This window comes from Anser cygnoides, chromosome 2, assembly GCF_040182565.1.
Source record: "Anser cygnoides isolate HZ-2024a breed goose chromosome 2, Taihu_goose_T2T_genome, whole genome shotgun sequence".
NCBI classification, from domain to species: Eukaryota; Metazoa; Chordata; class Aves; order Anseriformes; family Anatidae; genus Anser; species Anser cygnoides.
In genome coordinates this window covers 92,859,158-92,873,082 of record NC_089874.1, presented here as the reverse complement: position 1 = coordinate 92,873,082, position 13,925 = coordinate 92,859,158, and the positions used below count along the sequence as shown (strand labels likewise).

Genomic DNA, 13,925 nt, shown 5'->3' with positions numbered 1-13,925 from the left:
ATTAGTTCATTAACAGAGAATTACTTCAAATAGGTGAAGGAACTGGGGCACTTAATGTGACAATATGTGGCCCTGAACTATCATATTATTAAATATAAATCAGGTAATATAATTTGTGGGAAATAATCTTTTCTATGATGTATCAAGAACTACAGTGAGTTTAGACTTCTACTAGAGCTAACTGGCCAGATGCTGTTGCCTTCACTGAAGGCTGGGTTATTCAGAAACACCAGCGGACCCACAGAAGGTGACCTGTGGTTTGGTGAGCACGTAGTCTAAAATACACCTCTTTGATTTAACTAAGCAAACAGAAGAATTTAAATCACTTTTTCAGTGGTCACGGAAACAAGTAATTATATATGAGCATCAAGCCAGAAATATCTCCCCTCTATTTAAATTGCAGAACAATCTGCATCGGTAGTACAGAAAAACCTGGGATATCCCTTAATAGTGAGATGGCAATTTTTTGGTTTCTATCTAAATTAGCAAGGATTTAGCACTGGGAATTGGAATCATTTTGTCCAGGATACAAACTTATAATCTTTTACAGAAATTTCATTCCACATTCATGACTTGCCTTAGCATTTATTCACATTGCAAGAAACATTTTCATGAGGAATATGTGTCTAGGCACACATGTACACGTGTTTGTGAAAACACATTCCTTAATTTTTCACTCCTGCTAGTTTTTATGTCTGTGGGCACATGATGGATGACTCCGTCCCACCGGGCACAGATGAATCAGCAAAACAATACTCTCAAAGACATGCAGAACCAAGCGGGTAGCAGAAGGGTTGAACAATAACTTTTGATTCAGTAGTGTGTACGTGTTTTCATTTCTCTTCACAGAAAAATAAACACTTTGAAGCACTTCACCAAAATACCTGGTTTTGTTTGGCAGAGTGAGAAAGAAAGAAATTTTAGACTGGCTTTCAGGGGGTACCTGATCACTTTTTCTATTCACTAACAAAATGTCATGGTCCTGTAAACCAGAAAATTAGCATTCTGCAACAAAAGGTGCTCCACCAACTATAATCCATGTGCACACTGCCCAGCGTGGCATAAACTTTCCTAAAATCAAGATCCACCCTCCACCTTGAACTACCCTATTATATCCTACAATTTAAAATCCACTTTATTTTATTGCAGCCTATTGCGTTTAATGAAAAACTTCTCATGAGCCAGGAAGTAGCTGTTTATAGCTGTGTTGTGGAAATCACAGTGAAGGATTAGAAACTGGAGTAAAATTGGTTACAGCTGTATGAAAGAGCTTATGCACAAGATAGAGCCAACCCCCCCAACACACACACCCTGGCTTCGCTTTTCCCCTCCTCCTTCTGGACTATTCCGTGCACCTGCTTGCATCTAATGCTATGAAATCTAGAGGTCTGACTTTTGATTTGTTGCTCCGTGCTCTTTTTTCAGCTGAGCCAACTGAGCTGTGAGTCAGACTTTACGAAATTATAGAATAAACCTGTTTTGGATTGCAGCCATTGGACATGAGAAACTAGACACAACGGGGAATGTACTCCCTGGAAATAAACCAAGCAGTCTGGAAAAAGCGAGAGCTATCCTAATTTGAGTGCAATCTTCATACCAAACCTCAAGTCCTCTACAGATTCAGTGGTCTGCTTAATTATTCCCACTCTCACTTGATCTAAGGACCATCTCCTACCCGGTAACATTTGCTGGTACTCACCAAAAACACACAGGAGTCTCAGAAGCCCGTGTGGGCTTCCACTAGGATAATTCTCAATCATCATTGTCTTCTATACTGAGACAATGATACTTCTATGTCTGTGTTACGGGACGAGGTAGAAAGCATGCCAAAAGTATAATGTCTCATGCAGAGAGCAGTATTAGTCTCCAAGAGGAAAGCAGTCACCTAAATCATTCCTCAGACTTGCACTAATTTCAAAGAAACCTGCTCACTCATCTTTCAGCCAGAAGCCAAAAGCTATGCCAAAGCATCAGGCAGCCCAGGAAGGTTTGGGAAGCAAGCGTGAGGCGGTGAAAATGGCCAAAGGTAGTTTGGGAATGTGTGTGATAAGTGACTGGAAAAGTAAACAAGTCAACATCCCAGCAATTTGACATTCTATCAGAATTTCAGGTGAGAATAAAAGATTAAGAATTGGCCAGACTGATTCCTTACAATATTGGCATTCAGCACAAAGCTGAAGTTTGGAAATGGCAACTATGTCATAATTCCACATTCAATTCAAGGAATTAAATGCTTCACAGATCTAAGAAAACATTCTCATTCCTTCCATCTATGAACCATCTGGGGCAGATTTGTATTTACAGGGAGAGAGATGAGGAGTAACATGCCACAATGTCACCAACATTCCTTCCTCACCAGAAAAGGAATTAGAAAAAGAAATTAATCCCAAATCTGCCAAATGAACTATCACCTGAATGTGTTTTTAAAGCTACTACTCCACACGTTTCAGAGCTATGTGCATCGTATGTCTGAAAGATGTTTTTGCATCACAAAAAAATCAGTTCATACCAGTGATATGTAGGATGTAGGCGAGTCATGTATTTGTGTACCTATTGCTTGGTAGGTACTTAATGGGGTGTTCTATTGTTCAAACTGTCGTGTTTCTACTTGGCCAAGAAGATGAAGAATGACCATTAGAAAATTTTGAGTTAGTAACCCAGACAAGTGACATGGAGAACTTTTACCATGAGACATCCAGTCTCCCCAGATTAAGAGAAACCAGTAATACTTATGACACAACACGTATCTTCTGTCAGCCGAAGAGAAGTAAAACATTCAAGATACCGATTGTTTTTATGTCACTATAAAACATACAAGCAATTTATTTATTTCTTTTAAAGAAGAGAGATGGGCATCTTTTACCAGCATTTTAACTGGAAAAGAAAGCTGTTTCCCTGACATCAATTATTCTGCTTAGAAGAAAGAGAGTTTATGTAGCCATGAAAAACAAACGTTTCAGCTAATAACTTTTTTAATGCTACTTCAAATTCCTACTAAGGGTACATAAAAGAGACTTTACTTTGTTGTAGAGTCCAATGTTAAACAGCCATGACACCAGCCTTTATGAATTTATTTCATAACAATGCTCCTAGGGAACAGTAGATCCTAGCTACAGAGGTATTTCCTGTGCCAGCTTTTATCCTAAATTTTGGGTAGCCCCATTGTCCAAATCAAGGGTTTAAAATATGCCTGTTGAACAGTGTTAAAAAAAAAAAATCCCTCCCAAAAATCCTGCAGAGTTTAACTGCAGTTGAACTTAGTACAGCTGATAAATCAATCCTGTGCAATAAAGTACACGTGTAGGCATTTTGCAGCAGATCTAGGTTGATATTCTAACCTTTCTACATTATGATTAGGAAAATATTACCAAGTGAAGAACTTTCAAATACACAGATATGAATCATCACGCTCTGACCTTTGCATAAATGTAACAGAAAATATTTCATATTTCAATACCTGGTTTGGCACTCAAGTGTGAACGTGCTAATGTAAAATTTGTTGTTATTCCTCACCTGAAGTGATATCCCCAAACTTGAGAAAACAGAGTAGGCTTGGCACAGACACCCCCCTAGGCTCATTTCCTAGTTTCAGATTATGGAATATCTTCTCTCATAGGCCAAGCTAGAAACGCATCCAGTAATTTCCACTGTTTTCATATAAACAGTATAAATCATTTAGATCTAAGTCAAAATGAATACCAATACAATAGCAAAATAATAGCGAGCTGAAAACGAGCTGTACCTTTGTGACAGGCAGTTCCTTGGATTTGGACTCAAAGAGATGCTCCAGTTTGGAAGTGTCCACCTTAATGGGTTCCAGTTTCGACCACAGGAATTCTCTGCAGCGTTTGTTGTTTTTACACTGCCACTCAAATGGCCGTACCTCGTTCCAAAACAGACGGATGGTTTTCTTCTTCTTTATAAATGCTGGCTGACCCCTAGAAACCTGGGGTGACCCTAAACCCTGAGGAGTGCTGAACAGCGGAGGGGGAGCCAATAAATTAGCAGAGGGTGGAGGTGGAGGTGGACATCCAAACAGTGGGGGAGGTGGCGGAGGAGGCAAACCCAGAAAAGAAGGTGGAGGTGGAGGAGGGGGAACAAGGGAGTCCCCAGGACCCATATCCATGTCCAACACATCTACATCATCCTCCTCCCCCAAGTCTGTAAAATCCATGTCTTTGATTTTAAGTTCTCTAGGATTAGCCATGAGCTGATCCCAGATGTAGTCAGATTCCTTCTTTGGCTGTGCTGGTGTTTTCTCAGGGACCTGTTCACTGATTTCATCTTCAGGCAAGGCTGTCCCCTTGGCCAGCTCACCACTGTTGAATTTTTCCGCAAAGGCTTTCACGCTGCCTTGGTTGTCCAGGTTTCCAATCTCCATCTTTTTGACACTTTCATCTTTGGCCTGCTTCGTGGCCTGAAGGATAGAGATCCTACTGGCTAGACTAGTGAGTGACTCCTCGCTTTCCTCCGTCTCCTTCTTTTCCTCCTTCGCCTCCAGCTCCTTCTCCTCTTCATCCTTGGGCTTTTTGTTATGCGCATACAACATGTCCAGCATAAACCGCTTGTTGTTGAGGATGTTGCTGCACTGCTCATTCACACCAGCATCCTGGATGGTCTGTGACCATGGACCTGCAATCACACACGCACAGATGGGAACAGTCAAGGGCAGGGAGCCAGAGCACCGAGAAGACTTTCCACCGCACCAGAAATCTTTCTGGGGATGCATGCACAACTAGCCAGAAACTGGGCAAGCAACAGTTTTGAAAATTTTGAAACAAGTGACAGTGCTGAAATATGTCCCAAATACTTCTCAAAGAAGGAATGGGGGCAGAAAATAATCAATTTAGCTCAGGAGGGACTACATAACTGTCGGGATTTCAAGATTTAGGGTTCTAAAATCTATCAGATTTCACTTTGTACATTCTATCCCAGCTCATTTTACACAATCCATAAATGCTCAGAACTTTTTCCAATCCGAAATGGGGCTTAGGTATCGTGACAACGGAGCAATATAGGTTCCTGTCCTACTTTTGACCAGGCCATAAACTGGAAGTCCCCCAGGAAAACTTCCTTATGAAAGCAATTTTCTCTGCCTGACTTCAAGGTCAACAAGTAACTGCTTCCTCCCCCTCCGCCTCTATCTCACCTCCTCCCTCTCAGCTGGCTAGGGGAGGACAGCTTTCACAGCCGGCTCTTCTTTGGACCTCCCTGTTGGGCACCTGGGCTGCCTGCACCACACGGGCTACTCGAACCACAGAGCAGATTGCATACCCAGGGTACAGCTCTCAGGGCAACTCAGTGAGTGTAACCATAAGCAAGACCTATCATGTTACCTGTAGGAATACGAGCACCTAACTAAAAGTCTTTAAGTGATTTCTGTAAATGCTGCTCCTCAGCCACTGTTATCCTTCCCCTAGCATGTGGCGGGATTGAAAACCTAATGGTCTTCTTCCCACATCACAGCCATTTAACATGTCACTGTAATGAAGCTTTATGTTTCTGACCACTACTCTTTTAAATTAAAATCTGCAGAATAATGTGTTTGAGACAGCACCATAAATAACAAACCACAACAGTCAATTTATAAAAATAAATGATGCAAGAATCTCTTAAACTACATTTTCCTGAATATAATACTGCTAGCCAATGTGGATAATGTGTCAAAAAATATGGTGCTTCTTTTCCCAATGGGCATCAGATGAAGTGATCAAATACGGACAAATATCATTCTTCACACTTAGTGTATCTTCTTTATGGGATTCTTTCTGTTCCCCATAGTCTTTACACATTTTATTAATATATTTTTATAAATTCTACTTAAACTTTTTATTTTGATTGCTAGCCTGCCTTCCATTTGGTAAGTTGTGGTGAAAGATTTTGTTTTATACTTTTCAGTTGCCTTTTCACTTAAACTTCTGTTTCATTTTTGTTTCTCCCCTTATGCTCCTGACTTTTCAATACTCGAGAGTTTCAAATATCTTTATTAGTTTCATTTATCAGCTGAGTTGCTTTTTTACCATGACAGCTACGCTGTGCTCTGAGGTGTCTCCTTGGTGAGCTCCACAGTCAGAGCCCTGCAGCAACACCACCCCCACCCATTTTAGAATAAGAACACGGGAAAATGTAGGACAGATCTCACAACACAAAGCATATGGACAGAAGTGATTTTAAAAATGAATCCAGAGGTTTAACTCCAGACAAAATAAAGACTTTTTGTCAGCAATGGATGCAACCTCTAAAACTGTTTCCTCCTACTTTCCTGTAGGAGGCTTCTTTACCTCCCTTACTGATTTATTTTTCCTCGGTCTTTCTCCATGGGAATTGCTTTCTCACCAAATCATTTTTAGCTGAGGTTTGTCCCTGAGATAGTTTCCCTAGGTAACATGATCTCTGTCTCCACACTATAGATTTTATCCAATTAGTCCCAACCTTCCTTAGTCCCAGCCTTCTCCTTCCAGCCTCTCCTTCACAGATGTACAAGATTGTCCCCAGGATCTTTTCTGCCAATCCCACGAGCTATCCGCTCCCAGTTTTCACCAGCTGGGATCCTCCAGGATTTCATCTCTTTGCAATACTCCTCACCAAAATCTCTCCAGACAAAATCTCTAATTTGGGGTCCCTAAGTCTGCCTCCACTTCCCCTGATCAAAGGTTATTGCTGTGAATACCACTCTTGCTACCTCAGTGCCCTCTTCTGTCCCCCTCTCCACAGAGATAAAGCTGTGAAATGCTATCAGAGAAACAAGAACTGTAGGAAGCCAAGTTTGGCAGCATGGCTGACAAAGGAGCCAGGACCAAAGGCTTTATTCCTTAAGGCATCTGGGCAGAACCAATAGGCCACCTCATGAATGGCAAAATGTTTGCTGGGAATCTGAGAACTGCTGGGAAGCAGTGTTCTCCTTTGCTTTCTGAATCTCCTCATCTACTAGAGTGCAAATGACTCACTACAAGAGACCCCCTACGTGGCACAACCTAGTAAATCTTTGGCCTACTGGCCTACTGGTAACACGTCAATTTTAGGATGCTGATTTTTCAATAACTAGGGTATATTTCTTAGCTTTTAACACAAAAAGTACATAAGCACTTATTTAGAGTGAAAGCATCAGGATGTAACAAACAATATTAGGAGGAAAAATTGTAACTTTTATTTGCACTTGGATGATCTAGGACTACGCCACAGTGCAATAAAATCACTCAACTATCACATCCACCCTGCCTTTCCTACATATGTACCCCTCTATGTTCTTTAAGGGTACCACAGCATTTTAAGTGCCTCATTTTAAGTTAATCTGGGAACTGGTTGAAAAGGAGATCACTCTCAAATTTAGAATGAAATTAACTTAATGCTTCTCAGAAAAAAGTGATATGGTTAAACATGAACAATACAACATGACAGTTCATCTCTGTGGAGTAATCCTTGTGATTCAGTCATCCCTTCATTCCTTTTCAGGAAAGAGAAAGACTGTTTCACAGTGCACAGCAATTTTTGTTTTCCTATCTAGAATTTAGAGAGCTTAGGATAATGCATTCCACTGTTCAGCCCTAAAAAGACTTGGAAGCAAAATGCCCTAATTACATTACATTCCTTTAGATCTCTACCTAAATAAATAAATAATAATAATAAAAATCAAAGGTCAAAATCTGCCTTTTTACTCCCTGCCTCGACTGAATGACTAGCTCTGGTCGTAATTACCTCTCCATGCAGAAAATTGGTTGTCGTTTTCCAGGCTGGACTACACTTTACAGGTGCCTGGTGGCATGTTTAACCAGAACCGTTGGTCAGAACAGAGTTGTGGAATACACATTCCAGAGAATGTATATTTCATGTGCTCCACAGGAGCTAAGGATGGTCACAGCCTAAGCCTATACACAGCAGCTCCTACATATATATCTCTGTTTTCTGAAGCCTAAGGCAGGAAAACTGGAAGGAAGGAACAAACATCCTATTCCTCATTTGTTTTCTTATTGAATTAAAAGCTAATGGCATGGAAAAACTTGTTTTGAATCTCATGAAAATTCGCATCAGCAGGGCCTCTCATATCATTGTTTCATGTGTAGAAAAGGCAAATCAATTCTCTGGGAGCTAGAGATGCAAGTCACCGCAACACAATGATTCAATGGTTACTACTTTAAACGTAAGGAAGAAAATGGTCTGGAGTTGAAGAAAACCTCACTTCATCAAGGCCTTGCTGTCCTTCAAACACAGAAACCCCATCAAAGTCTGTGGATTTCCAAACAGGGAATAGATGGGGATTTGGACACAGAGAAGGAAGTCTTAGATAGGCAGAAGAGGGTTTGTTTGCTTATTAACAAAACAATAGAGCTGCTAATTTAACATTTGTTTCCATCAGAAAGCCTTCATTATTGAAAAAACTTCACTTTACCAGTTTCATTGTCACTGGTTAACTTGTCCTCTCTCTCTTCCCTCTCTAAAGTGCTGCTTGCTGAGGATATGCTGGATGCAGAGCAGTTGTCTTTTTCATTCACTTCCTCATTCTGCCTCTCTTTTTCACTGAGTATTGCACTTTCTTCTGGCTCTCTTTCTGGTCCTTGCTCCACCTCACTCTCTGGTCCCACCTCTGCAGCCTCTATTTCCTTGGGTGTCTCCGTTCCCTGCTCGGGCTCTGCCTCAGCCTCCTGCTCTGCTTCTGCTTCTGGTTCTGTCTCTGTCTCTGGTTCGGGTTCACTGGCACTCACTGGTGGAGAGAACAACGGGAGAAAGAGATGCACTTAACAGAGGAGTCGTGTCAGGCTCACCCATCAGAGAGCGATCTGAAAATTGTACAAGTGCCTTATGGAAAGAAAATAAAAAGCAAGTCCATGGCATGCTTAACATTATGAGCAACAGATTGATGAATGTTGTGTGACGACAGCATTGCACATGAGAGTGGCCTGGCAATTCCCCTCGCTTACTGTCTGGAGCCAATCCACTGTTTTTATACATACTTCCACAGCTGGAGTGTTGGACTCGCATAAGGATTTGAACCAGCAGAAAATGGGCATCCCACCTGAGTATGACATTGGAAACTCAGTGCCTAGACAGAGCCAGGAAGGAAGAGATCTTTTAAAAAGCAAAAAGGAGGGAGATTGTGGCTTTTGGTTGAATTTTCTTTGGTTTCTGGAGGAATTCTTTTTTCACCTGATGAGGAACACTTCAACAGAAAAAAATACAAATATTAGTTTTATTAACACAGTGAAATGGCACAGTCTGGAAATGGCACTGTCACACATCTGGCTGATGAAAAACATATGTTTTTTCATGCACATTTACTTCAGAATAGCCACATCAAAACAGAATAAACTTTCCAACTGCTTGGCGTATAGCACAAATTTAGTTTCCAATGCGTTGGCATATGTCATATATTGAGATTTTTTTTTATCAGTTGGGAACATGGCAAACACTATTGTTGATAGTATACTTGGTTTCTTCTTCCCTGCTTTATCATAGACAGTGAAATTCATTCATTTTTTTATTTTTTCATTTTTTTAGCTAAAACATCAGATTTTCACATGCAAATGTTCTCTGCATGCTGCAAATAAACTGAAGAGCATCCACACATATTCACATCAAGCAGCTCACAGTTTTCTGAAAATTGAAATAGCCATGCAAGAGTGACGAAAATAGGCATGCGTGTTAGTTCTGCATACTCCCCAGATTACCTTTGCACTAAATCTTGAGTCAGGTGGCTCAACTACAACAACCAAGTCATACTTGTTTTTTCCCTCTATTAACTACTTTCCATTACAGTGTTGCAAAATAGGCTTCTGGACTTGTCATGATCTTTGGATCACATGATGTACAATGAGACTTCCTTCAAGAACTAAGTGAATCTTTGAAGGAAAAAAAAGCATCACACTGGAATGCAACCCAAACATGTCAGTCCTCTAGGGAGCAGGTAAATAGATTTATTCCAGGAAAGTATAAGCCAAAATAAAGTCACAATGTTTTCTTAAGACTGCACACATTGTGTGGCTATTCTTTTTTCTGAGACACCCACTCAAAGAATGGTGATTATCAACAATGCCTGTGTTTTATCCATACAATAACACACATGTTTTTAGACTAGCTTTCAGGAATGCATCTTCAGTACCACACTATTCTTCCTTACTTCCTGTAACTCAACCATACATTGGACATACTCATTGGAGTTAGGCTACCGCACTTTCACAATTGATTTTAAATTTGTAGATAGTTAAATAACTAGATATGCATACATAATACATATATATAAAAGAAATGTACACATAGTATGTTTAGTATGCTTAATAAATAATCCATATATACTTAATCCAATTTTAAAATCAAACCAAGGTTTGAATATAAATGGGGTGCAAACTTAGGTATCCTTCAGGAGATCCTGGAACTAGAATGGTACTGTAGCACTGTAGCATGAACATGAGACTCTGAGCTTGCCATAGTGCAATGGTCTATGACCGCTGCACAGATACGAATGTCTTCAGTTTACCCTAGACTAGTCACTTTTTTTTTTTTGGAGTGTGTGTGAATAGTAGACTTTTCTCCAAGAAAAAAAAAAAAAACAGCTGTTATGCAATGACCAGAAAGGTCAACTTCAACAGCTGAAGCAGAGAAAGAAGCTGACTAAAATGTGGCCAGGACTGCTAATGCTTTTGGCACCTTCGTCATCATGAAGCTACACTGGAAGATTCAATTGAATAGAGTCAGGGGAGACATCAGAAATGCTTGAGAAAATGAGAATGTAAACCTACAAAAGCAGTATTCAAAAGAATTCTGAACCCTCTGAACACCAGAAATATTCCACACATACCTGAAAGACACAGTGTCTTAGCAGATCCTAATATATGCCAAAAAGTAGATAGCAATATACTGATACAAGTTACCTTTCTGAATTCAAGGAGTATCAAAATTTTAGCACTTCTAGAACAAAACAGGAATGCATTGACACTCATCTTGAAAGTCTCTCTCTTTCGTTTCTGGCATAGTGTCAGACAATCCACCTATATCCTAAATAACTATAAATAGTGAGCTAAGTCCAGTGCTTCCCTTATAAAACAGTTCAGAAATCAAACTTGTCAACAAACACCAGTAGGCAAACGAAGCCAGCAAGCTAGCCCTTTGTCCGTCACTTGCAGTTTCACCATGTAATCCACTGGGCTGATACTGGTGATATGTAGTCATGGCACCAAGCCTGTCAGAGTTTAAGAAGCATTTGGACTGTGCTTTTAGTCATATGGTCTGAATTTTTGGGTAGACCTGTGTGGAGCCAGGAGTTGGACTCGATGATCCTTATGGGTCCCTTCCGACTCGCGATATTCTATGATTCCATGATCCTATGGTGACAACTTCTAAAGATGTTAAAAAAACAGAATTCTTCATGAGTGAAATGATCTGGAACTTTCAGTCCAGTATCTACTGGCTCACTTTTCCACACTGGACAAAACAATACTGTAAGTGGCAACCTTACAGGCAGCAACAAAATTCAGTCACAGACCATGCTGTCTTCCTTGTGTTTCGACTGCTGGTGAAGAGTGAGAAGACTCGGGAAAACAAGCATGGTCACATGAAAATTCATCAAGAGCAAAGAAGGAATTCCTGAGACATTTGGAAGTCTGATAGCAGTATAAGCAACAAGTTTTTTAAAAAATAAAAATACGATTTTACATGCATATAGTTCTCTTTAAAATTGTAGTTGGGATTGCCAGATTCGGTAGTAGAGGTTACCTCTTTTCTCTTTCATGTGCTGTTTTTCACACTTCTCTCAAGTCTTTTTAAAAATTAGAGAAAAAAAAAAAAAGAGTGAGCTACTTTCTTTAAATGAACAGAAGTTTTACTTGCAATTGGATTCATCAGCAGGAGGAAAACTGCACGTGGCCTTAAAGACTAATTTTTGAATCATAGGGTCATTTATTTTCTTCTGCCAGAAGTTAATCTCTAAAAACATACTATTGGAAAAAAGAAATGCAAAGACTTCTCAGAAGAATGAAATCTCCCAAAGAAGCTGTGTAACGTCATCACTGAAAGAGATGGTAGCAGGACCCCCCAATGAATGTGTAAAGATTTTTTTGTTTGTTTGAGATCTGTTGAAATCTGCATTTTCTGACATTTTTAAGACTTGGCCACAAAAAAAACATAGCAACATGATCTTCTGAGTGAGAGGGTAGGTAGACAGGACAACAAGCTGCTCCCTTCTGAAAAACATGGCCATGAACTCAAGATGCTATGCAGGGACATGGAAGGAAATTACTTTTCTTTTGATACTCAACTATTAAAGAACTATGAAGCAGACACAAGCTGTCATATCCTTACTACCTGCTGATAAGACCTCAACCCCTCAGGCCTATAAGCCCTCAGTGAGAACAAATACCCCTCCAGGCCTATACCTTATCTCCTATTAGTGTAATAAATTAGGCAACCTCATCTCTACCTCTTTTCTCTGCTTGCTACTTGGAGTGGGAAATGGCAAGTGTCGCTTGAGGAAGCATACAATAAGTCTGAAGAAGCCCTTTCCCCATCCAAGCACTCCTGGTTGAATTGTTTGGGCAATTCAACACGAAGTTTAAAGTCTTGGGTGTATCTCTCTTCAGCTCGTCCAGCACAGGATTCCTCTTGCTGGGCCCGTCTTTTCTCTCTTTCTTTCTCTGCCCTCAACCACTAATCTCTTCTCCCCATCCTTTGTAATAGTAAAATTTAGCATTTAATTAGTTTAGCAAAATTTAGCATAAAGTTACACCCCCTAGGAGGGTACTGGCACTTTCTTCATTTGCCTTAGCTTCTCCTCTATCCTGCTGTACAGTGGTTATTTTGGCTCTCCATCTGTGGCTGCAATGGCCTCACTGCACCCTTACGCTCCGGTGCTTCTCCATCTCCAGAAACATTTTCACTAGTCGTACTTTATGCAGTATTTGAACCTTGCTCAGCTACTAATATGTTCAGAAGGTTTCCCACTGTCCAGAAGGCACTCTTGGGTTGACTTGTTTAGTTCCTCAAGTACTGCATAAAGCTACACCTCTCAGGGAAGGACTCATCTCTGATGACTTTCTGGACTGACTTCAGAGATGTCTTGGTTATTGTTGCTCTCCTTTACTGCACACATGCACTTCATAAGATATCCTCCAATGAAATTACAAAAGAGGAAGTAGCTGCTCAGAAAAAAAAAAAAAAAAAGTTCCATTTTGCAGTTATGGGACTGCCTTCATTTCCTCTGAATGCCGCACCACAAGTTTTACAAGAGTAAGCGATACAAGACTTGATTACTTTAGTGGAACCAATTGTTTTATATGAGAAAACACTTCAGACCAGTAAGTCCAGATTTTTATCTTGGGTAAAGATACCGAGACATTTCACTGCATGGGATGAAGTTCCACAGACAAAATCCATTTCCTTCTTAAGCCCAGTAGATACTAGAAGGCCAATGGATACTTTAACACAAGTAATGTAAAATAAATTTAACTCCTAAAACCAGTTATTGTTTTGCTAGTAGAGGAACACACTTCCTGTTTGACTTTAGGTCTGAATTCTGCAGGCAAGTATCACACCTCTGTTAACACCATTCTTGCAGGGTCTTTGGAAGGTCCTATGAACAGAAGTGAGGAATTATTTTCCTTCTGCAGTTTTATGCTTGCTTGGAAGACTGATGACTTCTATGTTCAAAGCAACTATTCGGAGTGCAAGTAAACTGGGTTCTGTCCATGACTTTATCTCAGCTTTCCTACAACTGGCTTAAGAAGTTAATGCCTCAGTTTATTCTCTACTAAGTGTGATTCGTAACATTTCCTATGGACAGAAAAAGTTGAGATTTTAATTAATTATGGAGCATAAGGAACTCAGATAACAGTCTAGAGGCCATGGCACAAAATCTGCAAAGAAGCCTGCCAGCTGCTGGTTGATCCAATCATCTGGCCACCTCCAGGGAAGGAGATGGCCTGCCCTGCCCACATGTTCAT

The 13,925-nt window shown here is 40.3% G+C and overlaps 1 protein-coding gene across 14 annotated transcripts in view; it reads right to left on the bottom strand.

The window, feature by feature from the left end:
* The window catches only part of FHOD3 (formin homology 2 domain containing 3), a 404,913-nt gene that overhangs the window by 57,584 nt on the left and 333,404 nt on the right, over positions 1-13,925 (bottom strand). For 13 of the 14 annotated variants that reach the window (XM_048077540.2, XM_048077554.2, XM_048077537.2 and 10 more), the window contains 2 exons: positions 8,387-8,698; positions 3,743-4,632 (listed from right to left, as the gene is read on the bottom strand). In XM_048077540.2, coding sequence (XP_047933497.1) covers positions 3,743-4,632; positions 8,387-8,698 — 1,202 coding nt within the window. The remainder of the gene's footprint in view (positions 1-3,742; positions 4,633-8,386; positions 8,699-13,925) is intronic. The other variant, XM_048077544.2, reaches the window with a different exon arrangement.